The 25,158-nt window shown below is 43.9% G+C and overlaps 1 protein-coding gene across 3 annotated transcripts; it reads right to left on the reverse strand.

The window, feature by feature from the left end:
* Positions 1 to 958: 958 nt before the first annotated feature.
* On the reverse strand, positions 959 to 23,843 carry LOC105355906 (phospholipase A2 inhibitor and Ly6/PLAUR domain-containing protein). Of its 3 annotated transcripts, XM_011485100.2 has the most exons (5): positions 23,742 to 23,843; positions 23,352 to 23,468; positions 23,121 to 23,267; positions 22,536 to 22,646; positions 21,996 to 22,455 (listed from the first exon to the last, which is right to left on the reverse strand). In XM_011485100.2, exons 1-5 carry the CDS (start codon positions 23,785 to 23,787, stop codon positions 22,259 to 22,261), a joined length of 618 nt encoding a protein of 205 aa, XP_011483402.1. In that variant the 5' UTR covers positions 23,788 to 23,843; the 3' UTR covers positions 21,996 to 22,258. The 3 variants fall into 3 exon arrangements, 1 of the variants encoding a protein (XP_011483402.1); XR_002874898.1 differs by lacking the exons at positions 21,996 to 22,455; positions 22,536 to 22,646; positions 23,121 to 23,267; positions 23,352 to 23,468 and adding exons at positions 959 to 1,458; positions 1,533 to 1,652 and having other exon boundaries at positions 23,742 to 23,794; XR_002874899.1 differs by lacking the exons at positions 21,996 to 22,455; positions 22,536 to 22,646; positions 23,121 to 23,267; positions 23,352 to 23,468 and adding exons at positions 959 to 1,407; positions 1,533 to 1,652 and having other exon boundaries at positions 23,742 to 23,777.
* Positions 23,844 to 25,158: the final 1,315 nt, after the last annotated feature.

The following is a 25,158-nucleotide window of genomic DNA, read 5'->3' on the forward strand; positions in this document are numbered from 1 at the left end:
GAAAAGGGTGAGGGCCTCATAATCTTTGTGTATGAAAAAGAGAGGTGCCAAATAATTCACTGATGGAATTCTCTCTTAAGAAAACAATGCCAAAGAGACCAACGCCACTACTACAAGCTGCAGACCTGTACTTGCAGTGACAGCACTGTTGCACAAGTTACCCTTGCAACAGCTAACCTTTGTTCCTAGAAGTTGAAAAGGAAAGCTGTTTGAGGCAGAGCACATCAGCTCAGAGATGCATCCCTTTACGGTGGCTGTGGTTCCTCCTTCAGAAACTGAGGGAGAAGGTTATCAGAAGCTTTAAAATCATTTTCCTTCAGAATAGTAAAGAATAGAAGAAGAACAGGTGTCTCACCTGTTGCGGTAACGGAGTGGTCTTCGTTCCCCTCACAGGCTAAAGTTTTCTCGCATGTGAATCTACAGAAATAAAACAGAAATTATGTTTGAAGATGATCAGAGCCTCACAGCCTTTTCCCCCCGATTTCATCTTGTAATCAGATTTATTGGAACTTGTTAACATTTGAAATGATTTTTAAAAACGTAATTTAGATTAATCTGAATAAAGCAATTTGTGTAAGAGTTAATAAAATACTCTTTTTTGTTCCTGCCAGAAAATCTCACATGGAGTTACATTTTGTGTCCTAAACCAGATTCTTCTTTTTAATGTGAAGTGTTTTCTATTCTTTTCATGTATGACATTGCTGCTATCTTATGAAGTGCTATATATGCCAAAACATTGCAAAAAAAGTAGCAAGTAGCAAATGAAAATATAATATATTTGCTTTCAAAACATTTTTTTGCTTTAAAAAAATGTTTAAAGCATTTTTTTGCATTCACATTTTTTGCTTTTGAAATAATTTTCCTTTCTTCCCAAAAATATTTTTGCGTTTGCAACACGAATGTGTCTCATCTCGCTCTCTCCTGATCTTTGATTTTGCGTTCAGAAGTTTACTTTTAGCGTGACATATCTGCCATCAAACAGCCTGCTGATAGATCTAGATTCTAACCAATCAGATGTCTCTGTCTCGTCAGACGGACTTTTGACTTTGTATCGGTTCTGTTTGAACGGGATTCTGCAGTCTTCATCCATTCATGCCCAGTTTACTTCAGTGAAGCATCATTGTTTTGCTTATTATTGCAGTGAATCTATTCCAAAACACTTGTGCAGCATCAAATAATGTGCTTTAAATATTTTAGTTTTTTAACCTCTTGATCCAGGGTTGTATTACATTGAATATTAATATGTAAAACTGTAACTATGAATATCTTTAAGAAAATCTAATACATTGCAATGGACAGAATGTGTGTTACCAGGAACAGACTGAGTGTTGCAGAGGTTGGAGTTGCAGCATTGGGTGTTGATCCAGGTTTTGGACAACCCAAAATTGACTGAAGCTTCCCCACATTCTTCTGGCAGAGCACAACTCTTCACATTTTGGTCCATAATTTTTGAACCACCTGTAGGAAAACAAAATGTAATATATACTATGCACAAAACAAGGAAGCAAAAAGAATGATTTAATTTCATGTACCTGCATAGGCAATGAGTCTGGATGCACCACATTGATGAGACTGTAAAAGACATTCTCTTTGTGTTTCAGTGCACTTCCCCAAATTGTCTGGTATGCATTCATGAGACTTCAGAGTGTCACCTAATAAAACAACAAACAATATAAGAATGAATGAACCTGGTCAACTCTATGCGAAGGAGATCTGTCGCACTTCATGAGGCAAATGGTGGTCACACAAGACACTGACTGGTTGTCTGAGTCCCCTGCCCCCCTCAATAAAACAAAACTGAAGATTTCAGAGTGTCCTTTTCTTGTGGCCAGTCTAAGTCACACCTGTTCAATAATCATACTGTCTAATCAGCATCTTGATATGGCACACCTGTGAGGTGGGATGGATTGTCTTGGCAAAGGAGAAGTGCTCACTATCACAGATTTAGACAGATTTGTGAACAATATTTCAGAGAACTGGTTATTTTGTGGATGTGGAAAATGTTTCACATCTTTGAGTTCATACCATAAAAAATGGGAGCAATAACAAAAGTCGTTGTGTGTTTATATTTTTGGTCAGTGTATTTTTTTCTTCAGGTTCCCGGGGAAGACGCCACAAAGTCATAGAGAAGCTGCACTTTTTAACTCTATTTACTGCAAAAACGGATAAATATTGCACAAAGCAATTCCTAAACATGTCCCCGAAAAAAACCTGGTGTTGGAGAAAACTGAGGATATCAAGAAGTTGCTTGATTTTGTGCTGGAGGAGGTTAGAGCTATGAAGACCTTTCGTGGACAAATTCTGGACCCACTCGAAGTGCTGAGACAGGTACAAGTCAACATGATGGATATAATTGAATGAGAACTTTTCGATTTATAAATTCCAGAACAAATTTGCCAGAAGCCCTTGTTTAACTACTGGTTTACAAAATGCTTCTAAAAAGAAAATAACCTTTATAAAAAATTCTTCAAACAAACGGGTCTGCTGTTCTCCCGGCCTCTGGGCTCTGGTTGCTTGGGGGTGGGGGGGGGCACTCTGCCGGCAACTTGGCAGGGATTCCTGGGCTGGTGCCTTCTGGGTGCAGGGCAGGCAGTGCGGGGTTCTGGGGCCTGGCGTCGGCTGCCCACGGCGGGTGTTTCGCCCGTGGCCAGTAGTTTGGCGCATGGCCTGGCCTTCCGGAGGTCGACAATGCATTCACAGCAGGGGTAAAAGGGTTTCCTTGGGTGTTATTTTTGTTTTAACATTTTATTTCATTTTATTATTATTATTATTATTATTATTATTTTGTATCTATTTGGGTTCTCCATTTATTTTTTAGGGGGGAGAGCGTCCTGGGGGGGTGGGGTGTGTGTGCTAGTTCTCAGGGATGTCAGGGCATGAATGGTTGGGCTGGACCTCCTGCCCCTTGGGATTGGCACCGGGCCCCTTCCTTGCTGACTGTCTCTCAGCGCTGGCGCGGCTCTGGCCTCTATCTGCGGCTGGCTTGCCGCCTCCTGACTGCCTGGCCACCCTGGGAGGGGGGGGCGCCTACCGCGACCGGCTTCCCCGGTTGTGCCCATCCGCCTGCTCCTTCCCGCTCCCACCCAAATAAATGTTGCACACAGGCACATATAGCTCCAGGAACTGGTTGGGTGGGACATGCTGCCGGGGCTGACTGGGGGTGTCTCTCTCTGGGTTGTGTCGGCACCCGCCCTCCATCCCGCTTTTACTTGCATATTAGACACCCTGATTCATCTAGGGCTTTGTGGGGATGGTCTGGTGGAGGAGGGCACGGTGAAACATCCGTGCTCATCTTTCACAATTTTAACTTCCACTTTAGACCCACACACTGCATGTTAGCAGGACACACACAGCTAATACACACCACACACAGAGGGACCCAGGAGTGGGGGGGGGGCTCTGCGGCTTGGCAGCTGTGGGGCCCCCCACACTGGAGACCTCCTATTTTACCTACAGCACACACACATCACACCCACACCACCATACATGGGTGGGGTCGGGGAAGGGCGGCTGGTCTTCTCCCGCCTGGTCCTCTCAGGGCGGCTGGGCTTGTGGGTACCCTGTCGGCTGGGGTCGTGGTAGGGCGTGCGGCGCTGGGGGGTCGGTCGGCCAGAGGGGGTTACTGCGTGGCGACGGGGGGTGGGGGGCAACCAGAAGATTGTGAGTATGTGTGCAAAAGTGCATAGGTGAGACGGACCTGGGGGCTGGCTCGCTGGGATCCTCTGGGGCTCTCCCTCCCTATCACAGAGTGGGGAGGGCATTAGGGGGGTATGGGGTGAAGGATGGGATAATGTGGCAGGTGAGGAGGGTTTTAGAGGGTAGGGTTATGGGGAGGGGGAGTTGTGGGTGAGCGGCGATCTCTGGGTTGCTCGGGTCGAGTGCCGGGGCTGGCTTGCGAAGACGGGGTGCTGGTTGGGTGGTGGGCGGCTCATGGGTTCTCGGGGCCCTGGCCTCATCCTTGGCCCACTTCTCGGTGTCCGGCGCCCGGTGGCCCCCATGGCTGCTGCCTGGTACGGCTAAGCAGTCCTGTCCTGTGGCCTGGGGGCCCAGACGCCAGGTTCGCCTATGCCTCTCGGCGCCGTGGGGGCCCCTGTAGGGGGATTTCTCTGCGCCTGACCGGATGGGTGGTCAGTCCCCTCCTCCCCCCCTCCCGGGCTGCTTGGGTCACGTCGCAAGGGGGGACTCCTGGCCTGGTGATCTCTCCTCCCCTCTCCTGGTCTGGCTGGTCGGGCTGGGAAGGATCTGGTGCCCCTTATGAACACACGGTTCACTTCGGCACATGCATGTATCTCCACCCCCATGTGCACGTGCACACTGCCACACTGCTCCCTGTCTGCTTCATCCCCCCTCCTAACTCACAATATGTTGATGGACAGATGTCTTCCACTCATCTTCGTGTCAGAATTTTACCTTTGATACACATGTAATATATTTGTCTTTCCAGCAGATCCTGTGTACTTGTTACAGCTTAAAATAATAACTTATTCAAATCAGTATTGTATCCCCCACTTTCTCCACCTTTCTTTCCATATTCAGCAGACTTACTATGTGTGACCCAGCACCATTTACCGTAGGGCTGATCCCGTTCGAGTACAGCGACACAAAGGGAACACACTATCTAATGCAGGGGTGCAGGCGCACATCTATGTACTGTGCCTCATTTAATAGTTTTTTCCCTCTTAAACCACACTCAAATCCATCAGAGGGTATTAATAATAAATAATAATGAAAGTAATTTGGCAGTGTGTGTGTTTTGATGCTGCTCCCGACACATAAGTGACCGCCAATAAGTTGGGCGGGTTATGCCCAATGCTGGAAAAATTACTAAACATTTGATGTGCGTTCAGACTGTTACCCTCATGGTCAAAATGGTTAAATTCAGAGTATAGAGATAAACACAGGACGTTTCTGGAAGAATCAGAAGATTTTTACTTTTTTACTGAACAGAATGGCAAGTCACTATGTTTATTATTAGGAGCTTTTGGAAGCAGTAAAAAGAACAAAACATATCCCGGAGAAAATTAAAAACTCCTTCTGATCTGACACAAATTGTCTCCTTTATTAACAATTTGAAGCTTTTTAAAGTGCACATTCAAAACGGCAATCTGTCCCACTTTCCTTCTCAGCTCACAGCAGAAGGCTGCAATCAAAATGAAAAAAAGAGCAGAACGTGACACTGCTTGCACAACTGATGAGGCAACGAGCGAACTGGAGATGATTGAGCTGAAATCTCTTTTGAAAGAAGGCCCTGTCGTAATTACAACTCGGTCTTCCGCTTCATGTCTGCATGGAGTAAGCAGGACCAGCTCCGAGCTTGATTAAAATTTATTATACTTCCCAGAGTTACACTCATCTAGTAAGCAGGCTACTACGTGACTGGAACTTAAAAATGGTCACAAGGAAAGGAAAGAAATATACGCAGATGACAATATAGGCGGGCGCACAGTCTTCATCTGAGGCGAAAAGCAATACAGCTAACACTGGCCGCGCCCTCGTGAAGGACGCAGGGACAATTTCTGCGTGCTGAGCTGAAAAATCAGTTTGAAATATACAGAGAAGATATGAAAAGTGATATTAAAGCCCAAATAGAAATCCACTGCAAGGAAATATGCGAAGATATTGCTTCCTGGAGATGTCAGACTGAAAGCAACATGGAAACTATCCAAGCTGAATTTGCAGGCCGGGCAGACAAACTAACAGCAGCACAGAAAGAAACTGCAAAAACACAAGATGACATGAAAAAGTCTTTAAATGACATGTCTGACAGAGTGGTGGCCCTTGAAAATCATATCAAGTGCTGGTAGATGATAATAAGAGGCTGACGGACAAATGCTCTGACTTGGAGAACAGCCGCAGGCAGAACATTAGAATTACTGGGATCGCAGAAGGCATTGAAGCAAATGATGCAAATAGGTTTGTGGCCAGATTTCTCGGGGAAGTGCTTGGAGAACATAATTTCAACCGGGCTATTCGGATTGATAAAGCTCACAGAAGCCTCGCACCAAAACCACGCATAGGAGAAAAACCACGTGCCATATTTGCCGGCTCCACTACCTCTCTGAGAAAATTATGTCTCTGTCCCGGGCAATTAAGCTTAGAAGGATCTCCAGTTCACATCTTTCCAGACGTGAGCCCGGAGGTTGGACGACAACGAGCAGCGTTTAACCAGGTGAAGGCAATGCTCCGCAGCGCGGGAATCCCATACAGCATGCAGTTTCCAGCCAGGCTTGTGGTAACAGTAGATGGCATGCGACACGTCTTCAAAGATCCACCATCTGCGGAAAGATTCATCAGGTCCAATTCCCTGTGCCCACAAGAGGAGAGCTGAAATTCTGCCAGAGTCAAGCCAGTCAAAAACTTTTTATGAGCTGGGAAGTAAATATTAAGTTTATTATAAAGTTATGTTGTTCACAGGAGCTTAGTGGTAAGTCATATATTCTCTTACTTCTCTGAGTCTATATACTCAGATTTTTCTCTTTGCAGTTGCACTCTTTGGTTAGGTTCTGTTGGAACTACTTGTTTAAAGAGTTCAGAGAAGGAACAGTGTGTTTTCTTGTTTTGTTTATATTTTCACCTGCACTTAATCAGAATATTCTTATTAATAGAGGTTGTCTGTAAAATACTGAAAATGTGTTCTTTTTGTCCTTACAATCTAAATGTCTACTAATAACAGAACAGGTTTTACTGTAGAAAGGGGGGTGAAATGGGTGTCGTGGAATTAAAAAGGATTAAATGGATCAGTAAAACGGGGAAAGGTTTTGACACATCTAAGAAAATTAGGAACTGACATTGGGTTTTTACAAGAAACTCATTTAAGAGAAAGAGAAAATAAATATTTAAGTGCAAAATGGATAGGACAAACTTTTCATTCCAACTTTACAGCTAAGAGCAGAGGAGTAGCAATAATTATCAGAAAATCTATCCCTTTTTATTCCCTCTACTGTAGTATCAGACACTCATGGGTGGTATGTTATGATTGCTGGAAAATTACATAATGATTATGTTACTTTAGCCAATATCTATGCTCCCAATATTGATGATGAGAATTTTATAAACACTTTTTTTTCATTACTTCCAAATATGAATTCTCATAAGTTGATTATTGGAGGAGACTTCAATCTGGTTTTGGATCCAATTATTGATAAATCATCACAAAAATTATCTGCCATCTCAAAATAAAAAAAAACTATAAAAACATTTACGGAAAAATATAAAATGTTTGATCACGTTGTCACCAAACTTAAAAAAATATTCTTTTTTCTCTCCCGTCCATCACTACTATTCTAGAATAGATTTTCTTTTGATAGACTATGGAGGGTGGGGGAGTTTGAGAGCTCGGGTGATCCCAGGAGCTAAGCTGTCTGGGGCTTAAGCCCCTGGTAGGGTCTCCCATGGCAGACAGGTCCTGGGTGACGAGCCAGACAAAGAGCGGTTCAGAAACCCCTGATGAAAAGAAACAACGAGGACCCGATTACGTCGCCCGGATTGGCGTCACCGGGGCCCCACTCTGGAGCCAGGCCCAGGGTCGGGGCTCGCAGGCGAGCGCCTGGTGGCCGGGGCTCTTCCCACGGGCCCCGGTCGGGCACAGCCCGAAGGAGCGACGTGGGACCACTCTCCCATGGGCCCACCACCCGTAGGAGACCTCAAAAGGGGCCGGTGCAATGTGGTTTGGGTGGCAGTCGAGGGCGGGTGCCTCGGCGGTCCAAACCCCGATCATGGAACCTGGCTTTTGGGACATGGAATGTCACCTCTCTGGGAGGGAAGGAGCCTGAGCTGGTGCGAGAGGTTGAGAGATACCGTCTAGATATAGTCGGGCTCACCTCCACACATAGCCTGGGCTCTGAAACTCAGTCCTTAGAGAGGGGTCGGACTCTCTACCAATCTGGAGTTGCCCAAGGTGAGAGGCGGCGGGCTGGCGTAGGCTTACCCGTGAGCCCCCAGCTCAGCCGCCAAGTGTTGGAGTTCACCCCGGTGGACGAGAGGGTCATGTCCCTCCGCCTCCGGGTGGGGGACAGGTCTCTAACTGTGGTTTCGGCTTACGGGCCGAACAGCAGTTCGGAGTAACAGGCCTTCTTGGTGTCTCTCGAAGGGGTACTGGAAAGTGCCCCAACGGGGGACTCCATTGTCTTCCTGGGGGACTTCAATGCCCACGTGGGCAATGACAGTGGCACCTGGAGGGGTGTGATTGGTAGGAACGCCCCCCCTGATCTGAACCCGAGTGGTGTTTTGTTATTGGACTTCTGTGCTCGTCATAGTTTGTCCATAACGAACACCATGTTCAAGCACAAGGGTGTCCATCAGTACACCTGGCATCAGGACGCCCTAGGCAGGAGGTCAATGATCGACTTTGTAGTTGTTTCAGGTGACCTTCGGCCCTGTGTCTTGGACACTCGGGTGAAGAGAGGGGCGGAGCTTTCCACCGATCACTACCTGGTGGTGAGTTGGATTCGCTGGCGGGGAAGGAGGCCGGAAAGACTTGGAAGACCCAAACGTACTGTGAGGGTCTGCTGGGAACGTCTGGCTGAGCCCTCCGTCAGGGAAGTCTTTAACTCCCACATCCGGGAGAACTTCAAACAGGTACCGGGGGAGGTTGGGGACATTGAGTCCGAGTGGACCATGTTTTCCACCTCCATTGTCTCTGCTGCTGCTCGGAGCTGTGGTCGCAAGGTCTCTGGTGCCTGTCGCGGCGGTAACCCCAGAACCCGGTGGTGGACACCGGAAGTAAGGGATGCCGTCAAGCTGAAGAAGGAGTCCTACCAGGCCTGGCTGGCCTGCGGGACTCCAGAGGCAGCTGACAGGTACCGGCAGTCTAAGCGAGCTGCGGCCCGGACTGTTGTGGAGGCGAAAACTCGGTCCTGGGAGGAGTTCGGTGAGGCCATGGAGAAGGACTATCGGTTGGCCTCGAAGAAATTCTGGCAAACCATCCGACGACTCAGGAGGGGAAATCAGTTCTCCACAGGCACCGTTTTCAGTGCAGGTGGGGAGCTGTTGACTTCGACTGGGGACATTGTCGGGCGGTGGAAGGAGTACTTCGAGTGTGTTCCAACCATAGGGGAATTACACTCCTCAGCCTCCCTGGGAAAGTCTATGCCAGGGTACTGGAGAGGAGAGTCCGTCCGATAGTCGAACCTCGGATTCAGGAACAACAGTGCGGTTTCCGTCCTGGTCGTGGAACAGTGGACCAGCTCTACACCCTATCTAGGGTGCTGGAGGTTTTGTGGGAGTTCGCTCATCCAGTCCATATGTGTTTTGTGGATTTGGAGAAGGCGTTCGACCGCGTCCCCCGTGGCATCCTGTGGGGGGTGCCAGCCCAGTGGAATTTTCAGTATAACATTTGCCACCACAGAGCTGGGGGAAAAAGCCTTTGTCCAATCTGCTCCTTTTGCTTGGAATATGCTGCAGAAAGACGAAACTAACTGAACTGGAATCTTTAAATGTTTCTAAGAACAAGCTCAAAGCATCAGAGACTGAAACAATAATGTGCAACTGCTTTTTATGATGTATGTGGTTTTAAGTTTTTTAGTTTTTATGTATTTTTTTTTTTTTGAAATGTGCTGCCTCTTGGCCAGGACTGCCTTGGAAAAGAGGTTTTTAATCTCAATGGGACTTTCCTGGTTAAATAAAGGTTAAATAAAAAAATAAAAAAATAACACTGCAACTTCCATTGCAGGTATACTTCCATTTTGAGTTGATGTGTTGTGTTCTGAGTTATTGTGTTGTGAGTTATGTTGTGAGTTATGTAGTGTGGGTTTTAAACAAAACATTTGTTTGTCTTGGCCTTTTGTTTTTAAACTTGATTATATTTTTATGCAAAACACTAAGAGTGCCCTGAGTTGTAAACGTGCTAAATCAATAAAGCTTGATTTGATTTAATGTGTTTTTGATGGTCAAGATTACTCATGTAATGAACAGGTGGAGGCATTTGGATACATCTGAAACTGGGTTTATTGGCAAACAGAACCAGGGCTCAAGATAGTGGTCAAGAAGCTAAATAGAAGCTAAGTAGAAAAAAAATAAGAAGCTAAATAGCCAAATGGCAAACAATCTTGGCATAGGCAAGGCAGATAAAAGTCAAAAGAGGCTGATGGGAGATGTAGTGCTGGTGACAATCGAGTCAATATTCAGGGGATGGCTCCCTCTGGTGGTCAGAAGGAGAGACAACAGCCTGAGTCCTGACAACTCACATTTGGTTTCTGATAAAGCTCTTGACTCTGTTAATCACAACTTTATCTTCAGCTGTTTTCATAAATTCGTTTTGGCTCCTTCTTCTGTAATACAGTGAAAACACTATAATAACACTAACTACTCTATCAACCTGAAAAATGGTACCTCCCCTAGATTCAATTTCACTGGAGTAATGAGACAGAGATGTTCAAACTCACCTTATCTTTTCCTACTAGTCACTCAAATCCTTGCTGATGATTTTACTATACATCAATTAAAAGGCATCTCAGTTTTTAATAAAGACATTCTAATTAGTCATCTAGCTGATGACGTTACTCTTTCCTTAAGAGACTGCAGTCAAATTTGCTGTGCCGTGCGTGAATCTCATACAGTTTTTCTCTCGTGTCTCATGTCTACATCTCAATCTTAGCAAATGTGAACTCCTTCCAGTAAATAATGTAATTGATGAAAATGTTTCCTACTTAACTCTCAGACAGACCACTGTTGAATGATTCTGTTTCAACTTTACCCAGAAAAATAACAAAGTCAAACGTGCCTTGTTTCATTCAATAAAATGTTTTTTCTGTTGCCTCTGCTGTCTTCTATTGAAGAAAATGTATTCCTGACTTATCATGGAAAAAAATATAAATTATTAATTTATAATAAGATGAAAGATGTCTCTTTCAAATTTCTACACAGAATCTATCCCACTTATCAGTACATGTTCAGATATAAGACAATTGCACTCTCTGTAAAGAACACCCAGAAACCATCAGTCATCTATTTTGGAACAGTAATATTACGAAAATGGTTTGGAAAGGATGTACACGTTTAATAAATTTCAATATTTGGCCTTTAAAAAGGAACCCAAAATCAAAAACAAAATTGGCAATTAATCTATTTATTTTATTTGTTAGGCCTCATATTCACAATTAAAAATTTGCCACATCATAATCCCCCCCCCTTTAATAAATAAGTAATTCGAATCTTATTTACTTAACATTTCTAATACCATAAACAAAAAAGCCATACACATAAAAAAAAATTGTCTGTCTCTGAACACTTTAAATGTATTGTAATATATGTTTTGTAATGTTTTTTTATGATGTATATGGCTAGGATTCTCTTTGTCATTGTTCTTGTCCTGCATTCTTAATCTAGGTGTTTTGGCCATAAAGCATTATTCTATTCTCTTCACGTCTGAAAGAGAAACAGCCTCTCCATAACAGTATTATCAGCATACATAGGTTCTCCCAGAACAGCTATCTGTATCAACTTCCACACCACATGGTTTTTTATTTCTCTTTTAAGGCTATGCTTAGACACGCTATTGCCAAAATGAGTAGCAAGAAGCAAAAGATCATCCTTATGACATAAATCCACTTTAAGATGGCTAGGGTGATCAACAAAGTCCTTTAAATCAAACCTTGTGTGAAAAAATGAAAATTTGTGTCAATTATCATAGGTAAAGGAAATCCCGGATGAGACCCCAATTATGTTACGTCCACAAACATACAGGTCCAGGCCTGGGGGGTATTCCAGGAAGCATGTTTAAACTACCCTGAGTTTAACCCTGAACTCTGGCTGAAATCCGCCTGAACTTGCTTACTCTGGGCATGTCGGTTCCAAAAGACCGGATATGAGTTGGCGTAATTACGCTCGACTTGGTAACCCTGGGTTAATGCACGTGCACAGTAGAGGGCTGCATTGGGATTGGGTCCCGCCGGGTCCCGCGGGACCCAACCCAAGTCGAGCGGGATTGGGCGGTTTGAATTGTGCTGCGGGCGGGAGTGGGCGGCTAAAAAAAACCCTGCTGGATCAGTGCTGCCATGAATATCTCATGAATATATATATAAGCGGATTACGTTAGGCTGTGCGGCTGTTGGATTCTTATGTACTGAAGCTCCGTGAAGGCACCAGGTAGAGACGCCCAATGGCCTCTGTCATCTAACCTGTTGTTGGGGGTGTGCAACGCCCCGCCCCGCCTCTTACTAAGAGCGCGCTTCAGGCCGTCTGTTTGTGCGCGCACACACGCACACTTTTAACCGAACAGGATTTGTGAAAATATATTTAATAATTAAGTTGCAAGTTACACGAAAGAGGAATGCATGAAAAGATATGGCTGGAGGAGGGACATGAATCTCTTTAATAATATCAATACAAATACGTGTTTTTTTCCTGCGGGACGGGAGACGATACAAAATCAATGCATCTCTATTACTGTGCGGGACTAAATTCTATGAGTTTTGCGGGTGCGGGTGGGAGTGGACATACATATTGCGGGTGCGGGCGGGAGTGTAACGCATACGTTGCGGGAGCGGGCGGGATTGGTCAGAAATTCAGCCGGCGGGATGAATAAAATAGTCCCACGCTGGGCTCTAGTGCACAGCAGGTACATAAAGACATTCTCAATGGATCGCCAATTTCTGGAGTCACCATTGAAACGTGTGGTGAAAAAAAAAGAAAGCGCTATACTTCAGTGAGACGGAGTCTGAGATTTTAATGACGCGATTGAAGATTATAAGACCATCAAAAAAGTAATACGGCTGCATCAGCAAAAGAAAGAGTTTCTGCTTGTAGTAGAAGAACAGACAAAGTAAACGCACGAGATTCTGATCTTGTTTTCATTTTCCTTGTGACGCATATATATATAACATATTAAATTTTGCCAACTTAAATGAATTACTTCTATTGGTAACAAATAATTGAGTTAAATTTATTCAACCTAATTTTTTACGTCTATAAAACTCAATAATTGTTTATACAACTCAAATTTACTCATTTATCTAACTAAATGTCATATCACTTCAATTCAATTAATATTTTTTAGATCTTAATTAAGTATATTTCTTGAACTCTCATATGTCTAAGTTTGAGCCGGCAGATATTCTCATTTTTTTTTTTTCTTTTTTCTTTTTTTTTTTCTTTCTTTTTTTTTTTTAAACTTGTCCTGTCCAACAGCTAGGCAAACAGATGATAGCTGAGGGCCTCTTGTGTTGGACATATTTTATTTTAACAAGAGGGGTTATTAATCTTCAGACAAACCAAAGGTATTTCTGAATAAACCCCTTTTGTAATTGAGGCCAAACTTTATTAGTTTCAATCATGTTTGAAAATCTTTGGTGTTGGACCGGACGGAAAAGGAAAGAGGGGAAAAAGAGAGAGGGACGTTAGAGAGAGGGGGGGGGGGGGTAGGAGGGTGATAATAGGAGGGGAAGGGGGGTAAGACCATGAAGCAGCATAGAGCAGACAGGTTTACTGGTTGTTTATCATTACGGTACAGTTCAAATGTAGTACAAAAAGGGCGGGGCCTGTTCACACACGCTCAAATATTATCAACACACCTGCTAGCTGCAAAAAATGTTCACATGTCAACATGTACACAAAACAGATAGTGTTAACGAACGCATACCTATGCCTTTAAACTAGTGTGAAATCTTTCATTCATTCAATCATGCAAACTATTAGTGCAAAGGTGAGCTAACACCTGTGCTCAAGTGAGTGTTTATGTTCTTCTAAAATGGATGGTGGAATGTGAAAAGAAGGAGGAGGAGCGCCCAGCCACCCCCACACCCCGACCCCCGCCGCAGCAGCAGCGGCAGCCGGAATTCCCCCAACGCCACACGGGAACAGGCAGGGAACAACCGCCCCCCGAGCGACCAAGACCGCCACCCAGGCCAGGGCCAGCAGGACCGCCGCGAGGCCCCCAGAGCCAGAGAGCAGGGAGGCGCGGAGGGAAAGAGAGCGCCGCCCCAGCCCAGCCAGGAAAGCAGCCCCCCCGCCGCGCCGGAAGAGCCCAACGCAGGGCCCCACCGGAGAGGGACGCCCACAGCCCCAGACGAGCACCCCACCACCACCCAGGAGTTCCGGGCATCCCCCCGCCACGACCCCAGGTACGAGCCAGGACCCCCCAAGGGAGACCCGCTCCGCACCCCAGGCAGCCACCCACCCGGCCCACGGTTGGTCCAGGTAGGAGCAAGGCAGGGGCCCGCCGCCCCCGCCCAGGAGGGGGGAACCCCGGGGAAAAAAGGGTGGCCCACAAGGGGTGTTATAAATATGGCCTGACCAGGCTCGGCCATGTTGGAAGTTTGGCGGGGCCCAGCGCCCAGGGGCAAGGACCAGAACACGAACACCCCCGGTTCAGGTGTAATATGAACCCCCCCACCGTGCGGAGAGAGCACCGCCGGGCCCAGGGAGCCGGCACCCAAGGGACACGGCCGCCATCGCCAAGGGGCCCACACCCCCCACCAGGGAAGGGGTAGGGGACAGATGGACCCAGGTCCCACCTTCCTTGTAAAATGTGAGTGCGTGTATGGGTGTTTGAGAGGGTGTTTGTGTGCATGTGTGTGTGTTTATGTTTGAGTGTATATATTGAAGGGGGAGGGGTGTGTGTACTAAGGGGAGTGCAGTTAAAATTGGCGAGTAGGGCACTAAGGGGACATCTCCTGATTACTCACAGTGATGTCCCCTCACCCTCCACACCAAGGGGCCCTAAATGTCTAAGGTGCGGTTAAAATTGGCGGGTAGGGTGCCAGGAGGACATCTGCTGCTTGCTTGCAGTGATGTCCAAGCACCCCCCCCTACCAAGGACCCTACATGTCTAAGGTGCAAATAAAACAGAAAGAGGGGGGGCCCACTCCATACGGCAACCATAGGAGGGGGGCCACTGCCAAGTAGCCCCCCCCCAAGGCGCATCGCAGGCTAGGCCCCCCACCCCCTCACCCTAATATGAGGTTATATGAGGAAGGGGGTAAGTTGGGGACAGCTGGTAGACTGTCCCCTGGTGGTCAAACAGCCGTCCCCCAGCCCCCCCCCCAGCAAAGGGGCCAGGGCCACCCAGCCCAGGGGCCCCACCCCCGGAGGCGCCGACACCCCAGGCCCGGCACCACCCACCCCACACACAGAGAGAGGAGCCAGAAAGCGTCGCCCCCCCCGGAGCAAGCCCAGGCCCCCACCCCCAGACGCCGGCCCTAGAGGAGCTCTGGTCAGGCCTCGACGGGACCGAGGAGGCCAACCGGCCGAGGCAACCACCGATTGCCTCAGCGGAGACCCCGACCCGCTAGCCCCCCCGACCCGTACCAATAATGGGCCCCCCCTCCCCCCCAGAACGCCCCCCAACAGGACAGGGCCGACAAGCCCCCCACCCCACCCCACCCCAGACCCCGCAGCCGAAGCGGGTGACACCCAGAGCGACCGGGGGCCCCGAGAGGGTTGTCCCGTCCCGTCCCAGAGCCAGGGAAGGGCCGATCCCAGCCCCAGGTGCAGATGGGCAGCCCATCCGGCGGCGCCGGCCCCCCCCCCCCCCCCCCCCCCCCGAGCAGGGCCCCCCGCCAACCCCCCCCAGCACAGGCAAAGGGACCACCCCCCCAAGCCAAGCCAGACCACCACCCCACCCCCCAACCACGCACCCCCACACCCAAGCCCAGAGGACCACGCAGCGCCCCAGCCCGCCCCACCCAGGCACCGGACCCAACCCCCCGACCAACGGAGCCCCCCACCGCCCCCGCCAGGCACCGGAAGCCCCGACCCCCACCCCAAACCACAGCAGAGGGGCAAGGAGCAGCGACGACCAAGCCCCCCACCCCCTAAGTCATGGAGTCAACCACAGGAGACCAGAGAGACTGAATTCTTTCAAGGTTACTTGAGCTTTGGGCTGACATTTTTTCCAAGCTGATATGATCAAACAGCAGATTTCTGTGTTGACTTATGTTTATATTTTTCTTGTTTTTCCAATTTATTAAAATAGTTTTTTTGGCAATACAAAGAGTTATGAAAATGATAGATGCTAATCCTTCTTCTATATCGATGGCACTCATGTCACCAAGCACACAAAGTGACGGTGAGGCAGTGATTGAAACCTTAAGCCAGACCGATAAATCGGCACATACCTGCTGCCAGAGAGCCTGGACAGGAGTGCAGAACCACAGATATTCTCATTTTATAACAATAAATAGGCCGGAAAAAAATTCACGGAGTACATAAATTCATTAAAGAACTTACCATCAATGTCATTATAACAATCCTTTGTAGGGGTGCTGCAGAAACTCATCATCTTCTCCTTCACTCTCACTCATGGTGCAGAGACGTAAGCATGGTAGGACAAAATAACTCGGCAAAACACAGTAAAACAGCTAAAAAACTAAACACATTTGGTCAAAAACCCACACTTAAACCCAAATCCGTCCAGACAGGCAAAGGGATGGTATCCCACATTTCCTTGCGGTGCCGATCTAACAGCAGCACCAAAGTTACACCTACTTAATTGAATTAATTTCAATGAAAGTAAAATAACTGTCTGAAAACTACATGTTATTTTTAAGTTGACTTAACAAAAAAAATGATTTATCTTGACTGAAGCAAATAATAAAGTTAGATCAAAGTAAAAAAGTTTATCTTTCCAACATCCATATGTGGTCTTATCACCATCTCATGGTGGAAAAAGTATTATCTGAGCTTCTTCATCCACTAAATCATCTTCAAATGGACACGCCATGCTGTTTCACCTCTCTGAAAACAAAGAAACCTTCAACTAAACCTGCAACAGACCAGGTTATGTTCATAGCATGAGTTACATTGGCAACTTGACATATCCTGAAACATACCTCCATTTCTGGAACCGAAACCTGAGGTTATCAACTTCCTTAGCCTCAAACTTACCGTGGGAGCTAGCATAACCTGCTTTCTGGAATACCCCCTGGAGGGTATGCAACATAAAACACATAATGGATGACTTTTAATGTTTTTATTGAAAAAAAGGAGGAGGGAAGGTAGCGACCAAGGTTGGACCAAAGGAACGAAATAAATAGAAGAAAACACAGCCTTGCTATCACAGCTCTAAAACAGAAACAAGAAAACAAAAGTCTCACTGACTTATCTACAAAAAAGGTATCAAAACATACAAGAGGTGGCACCAACCAAGTCTGGTACCTGTCTTACCTGTCCACAAACCTCCCACACTCTCCAGTAGGGATGGGAATAGAAGCCCCATGAAGCTTTCCTAGGGTTTCATGTAATTGTGCCGGAAAAATTAACCAACCATTCAGGGCTTTGAAACCACACAGAACAGCGGCATCTGGTGGCGGACTGGACATATATCATATGCTTCAACTAAGCTCCTTGTAACACTTCATTGTGGAAATAATGAAAAAACGTAAAACAAAATAATGTTGTTAATGATGATAAAAAAAAAAAAAAAACATAAAACAACACAACGAGTTACGTTTTCTGTGAGGAGTGCTTGACACAGCAAAACACATAGCAAAATAAATAGGAAAAAAAATGTAATTCGCTGGTCTTGGACCCAGGATGTCTACACCATGACTTTTCCACTAAGCTATCTCTGCAACCAATGATATCCAATGCCATTGGATATTTGTAGAAGTATTTTATTTATGAATAACGTTCATAGTGTAGTCTCGGCAGAAAGCGGCTTTTCCAGCAAGATGGACGGAGAGTGTAGGATCATGTGAATGAACGTGATTACCAATAGTTTTGTGCTTTCTAAAATACATAAATCTGATCTCTAAACATCCTCCGTGTCTTCAATGCAATGTAATGAGACACAAACAGACAGAAATGTGAAAGTATCTGAAAATACAACTATATGAATGCGTGTGTAATTCCCACATATTTACACATTTATTTCCAGCTTCGCGCGGAATTTGCTGTTTGATTTATTAAGATCCAGGTTTGAGCAGGCCAGGTCCAGCGGTTTGTGAGCAGGACCCGGTTTTAGGTGATCTTAATGTGAAAAATGCAGCGGAATGTTCCTTTAGCTCCCTCGCCAATCAGAAGCTGTGAATCGTAACCAAACTTCAGTGTCGTCTGACTGCACGGATTTAAAAATATATGATCGAGCAGAGCAGGCCCTTAAATATAGTCTTAACTGTGTGATAAAAGCACATTATGAAGATAATCTCCTGCAGCTTCGCGCTGAGTGAGTGTTTTTGGTCCAAGCAGGAAACCTTTAGCATGGAGCAATCTGCTATCTGTTGATGGGGCTCCAGCTGTCATCAAACAGCTAATTCAGCGCGAGGCTGCAAATAAATGTGTAAATATGTGGGAATTACATCAGTCTTTATTTTTGTTCTGGACACCACTGGAAACACAAATCCATATGATGGTTTCTCAGATCGTAGCAGCATTTCCGCCTCCTTCAGCGATCATCGGAGCTTCGCGCTCCGCTATGCGAAGGCAGCTGGCGGTCCGAAGAAAAAAGCTTGTCCGCGGTGCGTCAGGAGGACGACAGAAGATGGCGGACATGCTGTTATGTAGTCCTGGGAAGCTGTGTAAACTCATCAGAAGTTCACAACCATCACAAATCCGTCTCCTGGTGTGTCTGTGTGTGTCTGTCAGCGGCCGGACACACGGAGAAAGCAGTGACGTCATCGCCCCGCCCCCCCTCTGCTAATGCTTTTAAGAAATGATTATTGCGACAAGTTTCCCAGGGTGGGTTTGAAAATGCAAATGCAATCCCCTCTTTGCATTTTCGTTTTAATTATGACACAGAATAAGCGTTTTTTAAGTATAAAATGAAAAAGCATTTTGAAATATTGCTTTTTCATTTTAATTTTGAGTCATTTGATACTGCTTCATTTTGAAAATTAAAAAGCATTTCCGGTAATCCATTTTAATTGTCAAATTAGACATTTCTAAATGAATTATGCTACACATTTACCATGGACCTTTTTTAAAATGAAATGTCAAATACCATTTTCTTTATCATTTTAATTAAGTGACAGAAAAAGCTGGGTTGAGGAAGGAAATGAAAAAGCATTTTGAAGTATTGCTTTTTCTTTTTAATTTTGAGTCAAAAAATGCAGCTTCATTCTGAAAGTGAAAAAGCATTTCTATTAATCCATTTTAAATGTCAAATTAGACATTTCTAAATGAATTTTGCTACACATTTACCAGAGAACGTCTTGAAAATGAAATGTCAAATACCATTTTCATTTTAATTTTAATTAAGTGACAGAATAAGCTGTGTTGAGGAAGGAAATGAAAAAGCATTTAGGTGGATTGCTTTTTCATTTTACTTTTGAGTCAAAAAATGCAGCTTCATTTTGAAAGTGAAAAAGCATTTCTGGTTTTGACTTTGCTTTTTATTTATGCTACAGATTCGCTTCCATAGCCAGGGAGGGCCAAAGCTAAAGAGGCCTTTGGTATCCATTGTGAATTTCTTGTCGGTCATTCATTTCTTTCAACGAATCAGATTTTGAGTTGGTGTCAGCAGGGCCTTCTAGCAACCTTATCACCTTCTGATTGGACAGAAGTTTCAGGAAGACACATGCAGCCTTGCCCAGTTTGACACAGAACAGAACCGCGGAGCACTTTTTGATCTGTCTCAGTTAAAATGATGTAATGTACGCCATAGATGATTTTGCAAGAAAATCTGAGTGAAAGCTGAGTGAGAGCATGAACAGCTGTACAGATTTGTGGGTTTGGCGCTGACCATCCCTGTGTCCACTGCATCTGTCGAGCAGACATTTTCAGCTCTTAAGTGAATTAAAACCTACGCAGAAACAAAACTGGACAGACTTGGCTCTCAGCACTGGCCTAAAGAAGGAAACGATAAAAACAAGAACAACATTGTATTGATGCAAATAATAAAAATATTAAAGTTTTGGAGGAGAACCATGTTATTCTCTTCCAATGATTGTTCTGGACTCCACTGATCAGACTGAGCGGTGTTTCTTCTTCTGTGTTGCTGTCAGTAACAAATACTACTGTACCCTCTAGTGGCTATTTGTGGAAAAACTATAAATATCTGAGCCTATTCGTTTAAAAAGAAAAAAAATCATGTATAAGTCACATCTCTGGTCAAACTATGCAAAAAAAAAACATTGTTCTCCGAAAAACAGGTTACTCCTTAAATCTCCACAGCAATTGCATATTGTTGAACAAACGTTTGTACTAAAGTTTACTTTTGTTTTTAGTTTAAAATATATTTTAAAGAAGGTTGAAACTTACTTTAAGCTGCTTATGTAAGCTGCATTTCCACTTACTGTTTACACTCGACTCATCAAACATTGTGTGTGTTCCAGGTTTGGTGCAGAGTACTTTGTGGTTCTTAAAGGGAGAGCAGAGTCTTTCTTTGACAACTTTAAAAACATGTTTGAAATTTTTCAGATTAAACCATCTTTTTAAAAATGTATTGCATTTTTTTTATTAACTTAGAATTAAAACTAAACTAATCAATAAAAGTCAGCCACACCCACATCGCTGTACTGGTAGAATATTACTTGGTCTCTTCAAGTAGGGAGGGCTGCACTGCAGTGTGCTCTCAGGGATGCCATCAATCGATTCATCCACCTATCCATTTTCTCCCCGTCATTTGGGGCCAAGTCTAGGCAAGGATGATCAAACCCAACTCTCTCTCCAGGAGTTTCTTCCGGGTCCTCCTTGGTGCTCACAGGCCAGCTGTCAGCTGGCTCCTCTCTGACAGAGCCCTGGTTCTGCTCCAAGCTCCATCCGGGTGACCAAAGCTCCTCTTCCTATCTCTGAGGGAGCACCCAGCCACCCTGCAAAATTTCCTCTGCTGAATGTATCCAGGACCTCTCTCTTTCAGTCATGGTTACAAATGAATGTTGGAACAAAGATTGGCCGGTAAATTGAGAGCTTTGCTCTCTGACCCAGTTCCTTTTTTACCTCGAGAGAGCTGTACAACAACCCCACAGCAGTAGATGCTGCTCCAATCCATCTGTCAAACTCATGCACTGTAAAAAAAACATGCATGTTCCAGCAGTTCAAAACAAAAGCGCACAGGAAACAGCTCCTGTGGTCTTATTCCCCGACAACATCAGAGAAATGAAATATTGATTTTAGGACCAATCCCACATTTCCCACCCGTAAGTCTTTCCTCACACTAAAACAAATTAAAAACGACATTGCACTATGCAATACCTTCAAGGAGAACTCCAGATGTGTGAATAGTTATTTTTTAATAACTATTAAGCTTAGGTTTTCCTAAGCTCAGACAAAAAGCAAACCGATGATTGTTAAGACTGGAGCCTTTCTTGCTACATCAGTGTGGGTGCAGCTGACTTTTTTTTTTTTTTTTTTTTTCAGATTTTGTTGATGGGTTTGACCAAATTAGCACATTATTCAAAGATATAGAATAACATTTATATTAAAATTTCACATATAACTTCCATTTTCATTCATTTCTATTGCTTCATTCATTAAAGACAATTATGACAGTTTAACATTCAGTGTCTTTATTAAGATTAAAAATGAGAAGAATTATAAATGAATGGTGTCTGCCTTTATAAACAGTAAGTTCTGGTACTGTGATAGGAGCGTGAATTGCACTACAACAGCTATATTGCTAGTTTCATCAATTATATTTTTGGTGTCCCCGTTAACAATTGTCTTTAACAGTAGTTTTCATACATAGTCCTTGTTTTGGTGGTGGTACCTCCTCGCTTATGGATCCAACTCATTTGAATCTCTGTGTAGGAAGTTTTCTGATACTGATGGGGGGTCTGTCCTTTGAGCTGCTACTAAAGTGTGATGGAGAAACAAACGAGGCTAAGGCACATGATGATGGAAATCACAAATGAAAATGCAGCCTAATGAAAAGTATAGCTTATCTTTTGTTTTAAACATATTTTAAACTGATAACAAAAGCAAACTTTAGTGGTGTACAGTAAAAAAGATTAATAAAGTATAATTTATTGCTTTAGGATTTTGAGGTTTACCTAAAGTGTTCTGAAAGGATTTTATTTAAACAGCTATTATTCGCTTGCTGGTATAAAGAAGTCAGTCAAACTATGATAACACACATCCAAGACAGTCAAAAAAACATTTCAGTCAAAAAACACAAACTCAAATTAGTTTTCCTCTTGATGAGATGAAACTTTATTTAATATTTAAATTCACACACAGTTTTGAAGAGTTTAATCAGAATTGTGACTGACAGGTGAAATAAAAGAGAAACAAACAAAAAAACATGTCAGTTTATCAAAAATAATCATTTTGGATTCCAAACTTTGAATCTTCAAAGGATTAGTTGAAAGAAGAAAAGGGTGAGGGCCTCATAGACTTTGTGTATGAAAAAGAGAGGTGCCAAAGAATTCACTGTTTGAATTTTCTCTTAAGAAAACAATGTCAAAGAGACCAACGCCACTACTACAAGCTGCAGGCCTGCACTTGCAGTGACAGCACTGTTGCAGAAGTTACCCTTGGCACAGGTAATCTGTGTTTTTAGAATTTGAGAAAGATAGCCGTTTAAGGCAGAGCACAACTTCTTCGAGATGCATCCATTTATGGTGTATGTTGCTCCTACATCAACTGAAAGACAAGGTCATCAGACACTTTAAAATCATTTTCCATCAGAATAGTCAAGAATAGAGGAAGAACATGTGTCTGACCTGTTCCAAAACCGCAGTAGTCTTCGTTCCCCACACAGTCCAAAGTTTTGTTGCATGCTGGAGCATCACAGGTGAAGCACTGTCTCCCATTTGGAGTTTTTTTGCTCGGTTCTAAACAAAACATATAATATTTTTTAAAGATAATCAGAGCCTCACTGCCTGTTTCCCCCAAAATTTCATCCTATAAACAGCTTTATTGTAACTTCTTAACAAACAATTTAGTTGATTTTTAAACTGTAATTTAGATTAATCTGAATATAGCAATTTGGATAAAAGTTAATAAAATGGTCAGCTGTTGGACAGGACAAGTTAAAAAAAACATGTCTTCTGCTAAATGCATTAAGTTTTCTTTGGTGAGCCATCATTCTTTTTCTTATTATTGCTGTTAAAGTATTCCAAAACACCTGGGCAGCTTACAATAATATGTGCTTAATTTCTTTTTTTATATAAAGTTTTTATTAACCCTTTTGGTCCAGATTTTATCTACTTTAAATATATCGTGCATTTAATGTAAAAATATATTAAACTGACAGTAAATAACTTTAAGACAAACCAATACATTGCAATGGACAGAATGTGTGTTACCAGGGACAGACTGTGTGTTGCAGAGGTTGGAGTTGCAGCATAGGGTGTTAACCGAAATGTTGAAATATCCAGAATTGCCTGAACCTTCACCACATTCTTCATTCAGAACACAACCCTTCACGTTTAGGTCTCGGACTTTTGATCCACCTGCAGGCAAACAGCAACTGTTAATAAACGTAATCTATACTATGCACATAACAAGCAAACACTAAGAATGATTTAATGTCGTACCTTCATAGACAATGACTCTGGATACACCACATTGATGATTCTCTGAAGGACAGTCCCTTTGTATTGCATCGCAACGAGAATTGTTTTGTGTGCATTCAAAACATGTTAGCGTGTCACCTAATAAAACAACAAATAATGTATGAATGTGTGCAAAAATGAAAAAAGTAACACATTTATTTTAAAAATTCTGTCATAACTACAGCAAGACTCTAAAGCTCTGTTCAGCTATGACAAAAAGCTGCAACATCAACTAAAACATGCAATTTGGACAAAACACTGAAAAAGGCATAGAGCTTAAACCATTTTAAAGACAGAGCTAATGTTTGTTTTACCTCCCACTTTAAGTTATATCAATTTTAAAACAGTGACAAAAAAAGAAGAAAAATTCACCTTTTGGTAGAAGCCAAATACCAAGAATTAGAGCAAAGAGATGCATGCTGGTCTTTGGGACAGACCGGATTTAACTTCTCTCTCTGTTGAGGCTCTTTATATTACCTTTTCACTGGGGGAAGGGGGGGGGGGGTCTTAGTCCTTGATTCAGACTCCTCCCTAATCCATTATGAAATACTAATTACCTATTCCTGTGGTAACATTGTAACTAAACATTTTATGGTTACATATTTAACAGCAATCTAAACGATTACTATAAAAATTGTTATGTGGGGATTACATCAGTCTTTATTTTGTCTGGACATGATTGTTAACACAAATTCACGTGATTGTTTTCACGGTTTCTCAGGACTGCGTGGCATTTCTCCATTCAATAGCCGCCTCAGCCAGCTCACACACCGTCCCAAAGCCGCTCATCTCCATGGAGACACAGTTCTCCTGGGAGACATGGTCCTCCCTAGTTCGGCAGCTCGCTCACGCAGAGCAGCCGGATGGACTGCGGTCCGAAGTCTCATCTGGAACCCACACCGTAACAAAGCACCCTCCCCTGCCCGCAAACACGCTAAACATGCCTCGCTTGCATGGAGCAAGCGACTGGTTTGTGGTCCAAAGCCTTCTCGGGAGCGCCACACTGTCTATGCATAACAGAAAACCAGTGCAGTAGTGACCCACAACAGACTAAATTGCACAACGATCAGATCAACATACAGCATTACCCACCTGTCTCTATTGGAAAGAAATTTTCATCCGAATAAGTTTGAACAGGGCAGAGTATTCTGAATGGTGTGTTTACATGACAGATCTTTATTCTGATCAGGTGTTTATTCCGATGAATTTTGCCCATGTAACATGGCTAGAGGTATTTTATGAGGTATATTTATGTTGTAATTGTGCAGATCTATCCTATTTGTCCGACTTATTAAAGATAGCATACTTCATGATAGAAACGTGTTTATTTTACTATAAGATCAATATTGAATTTTTTTCATGGGCACTTTTTGAATTCAGTTGCATTTGCAATCAAAGGTTTCAACAATTCTTTGCAAATTTTTTACTTTATTTACAAAGCATGTTTCTAGTCCATTCCTTTGGCGAATTATGATTTCTAAAAGAAATAACAGAAATGCGCATCGTGTGTCACTACTGCTCTGGATTAACGTCATGCATAGACGGTGTTTTGCTCCAGAGAAAGTTTTGGAGCTCAAACAGGACCGACCAGCTGCTCTGCGGAGGCCTGGTGTCTGCTCACCTTTGCACAAAAGTATGTGTGACAGAATGAAATGCTTTACATGTGTTGGTTTGTGTCCAAATGTGCGTAGTTTAGCTGAGTACATGTTGACATTTGTATTTATACAAATACACACCTAGTGTGTTAGAAGATCTATAAACCCCTGTTGTAACAGTAAAATATGTCCAA

Source organism: Oryzias latipes, chromosome 16 (genome assembly GCF_002234675.1).
Source record: "Oryzias latipes chromosome 16, ASM223467v1".
NCBI classification, from domain to species: Eukaryota; Metazoa; Chordata; class Actinopteri; order Beloniformes; family Adrianichthyidae; genus Oryzias; species Oryzias latipes.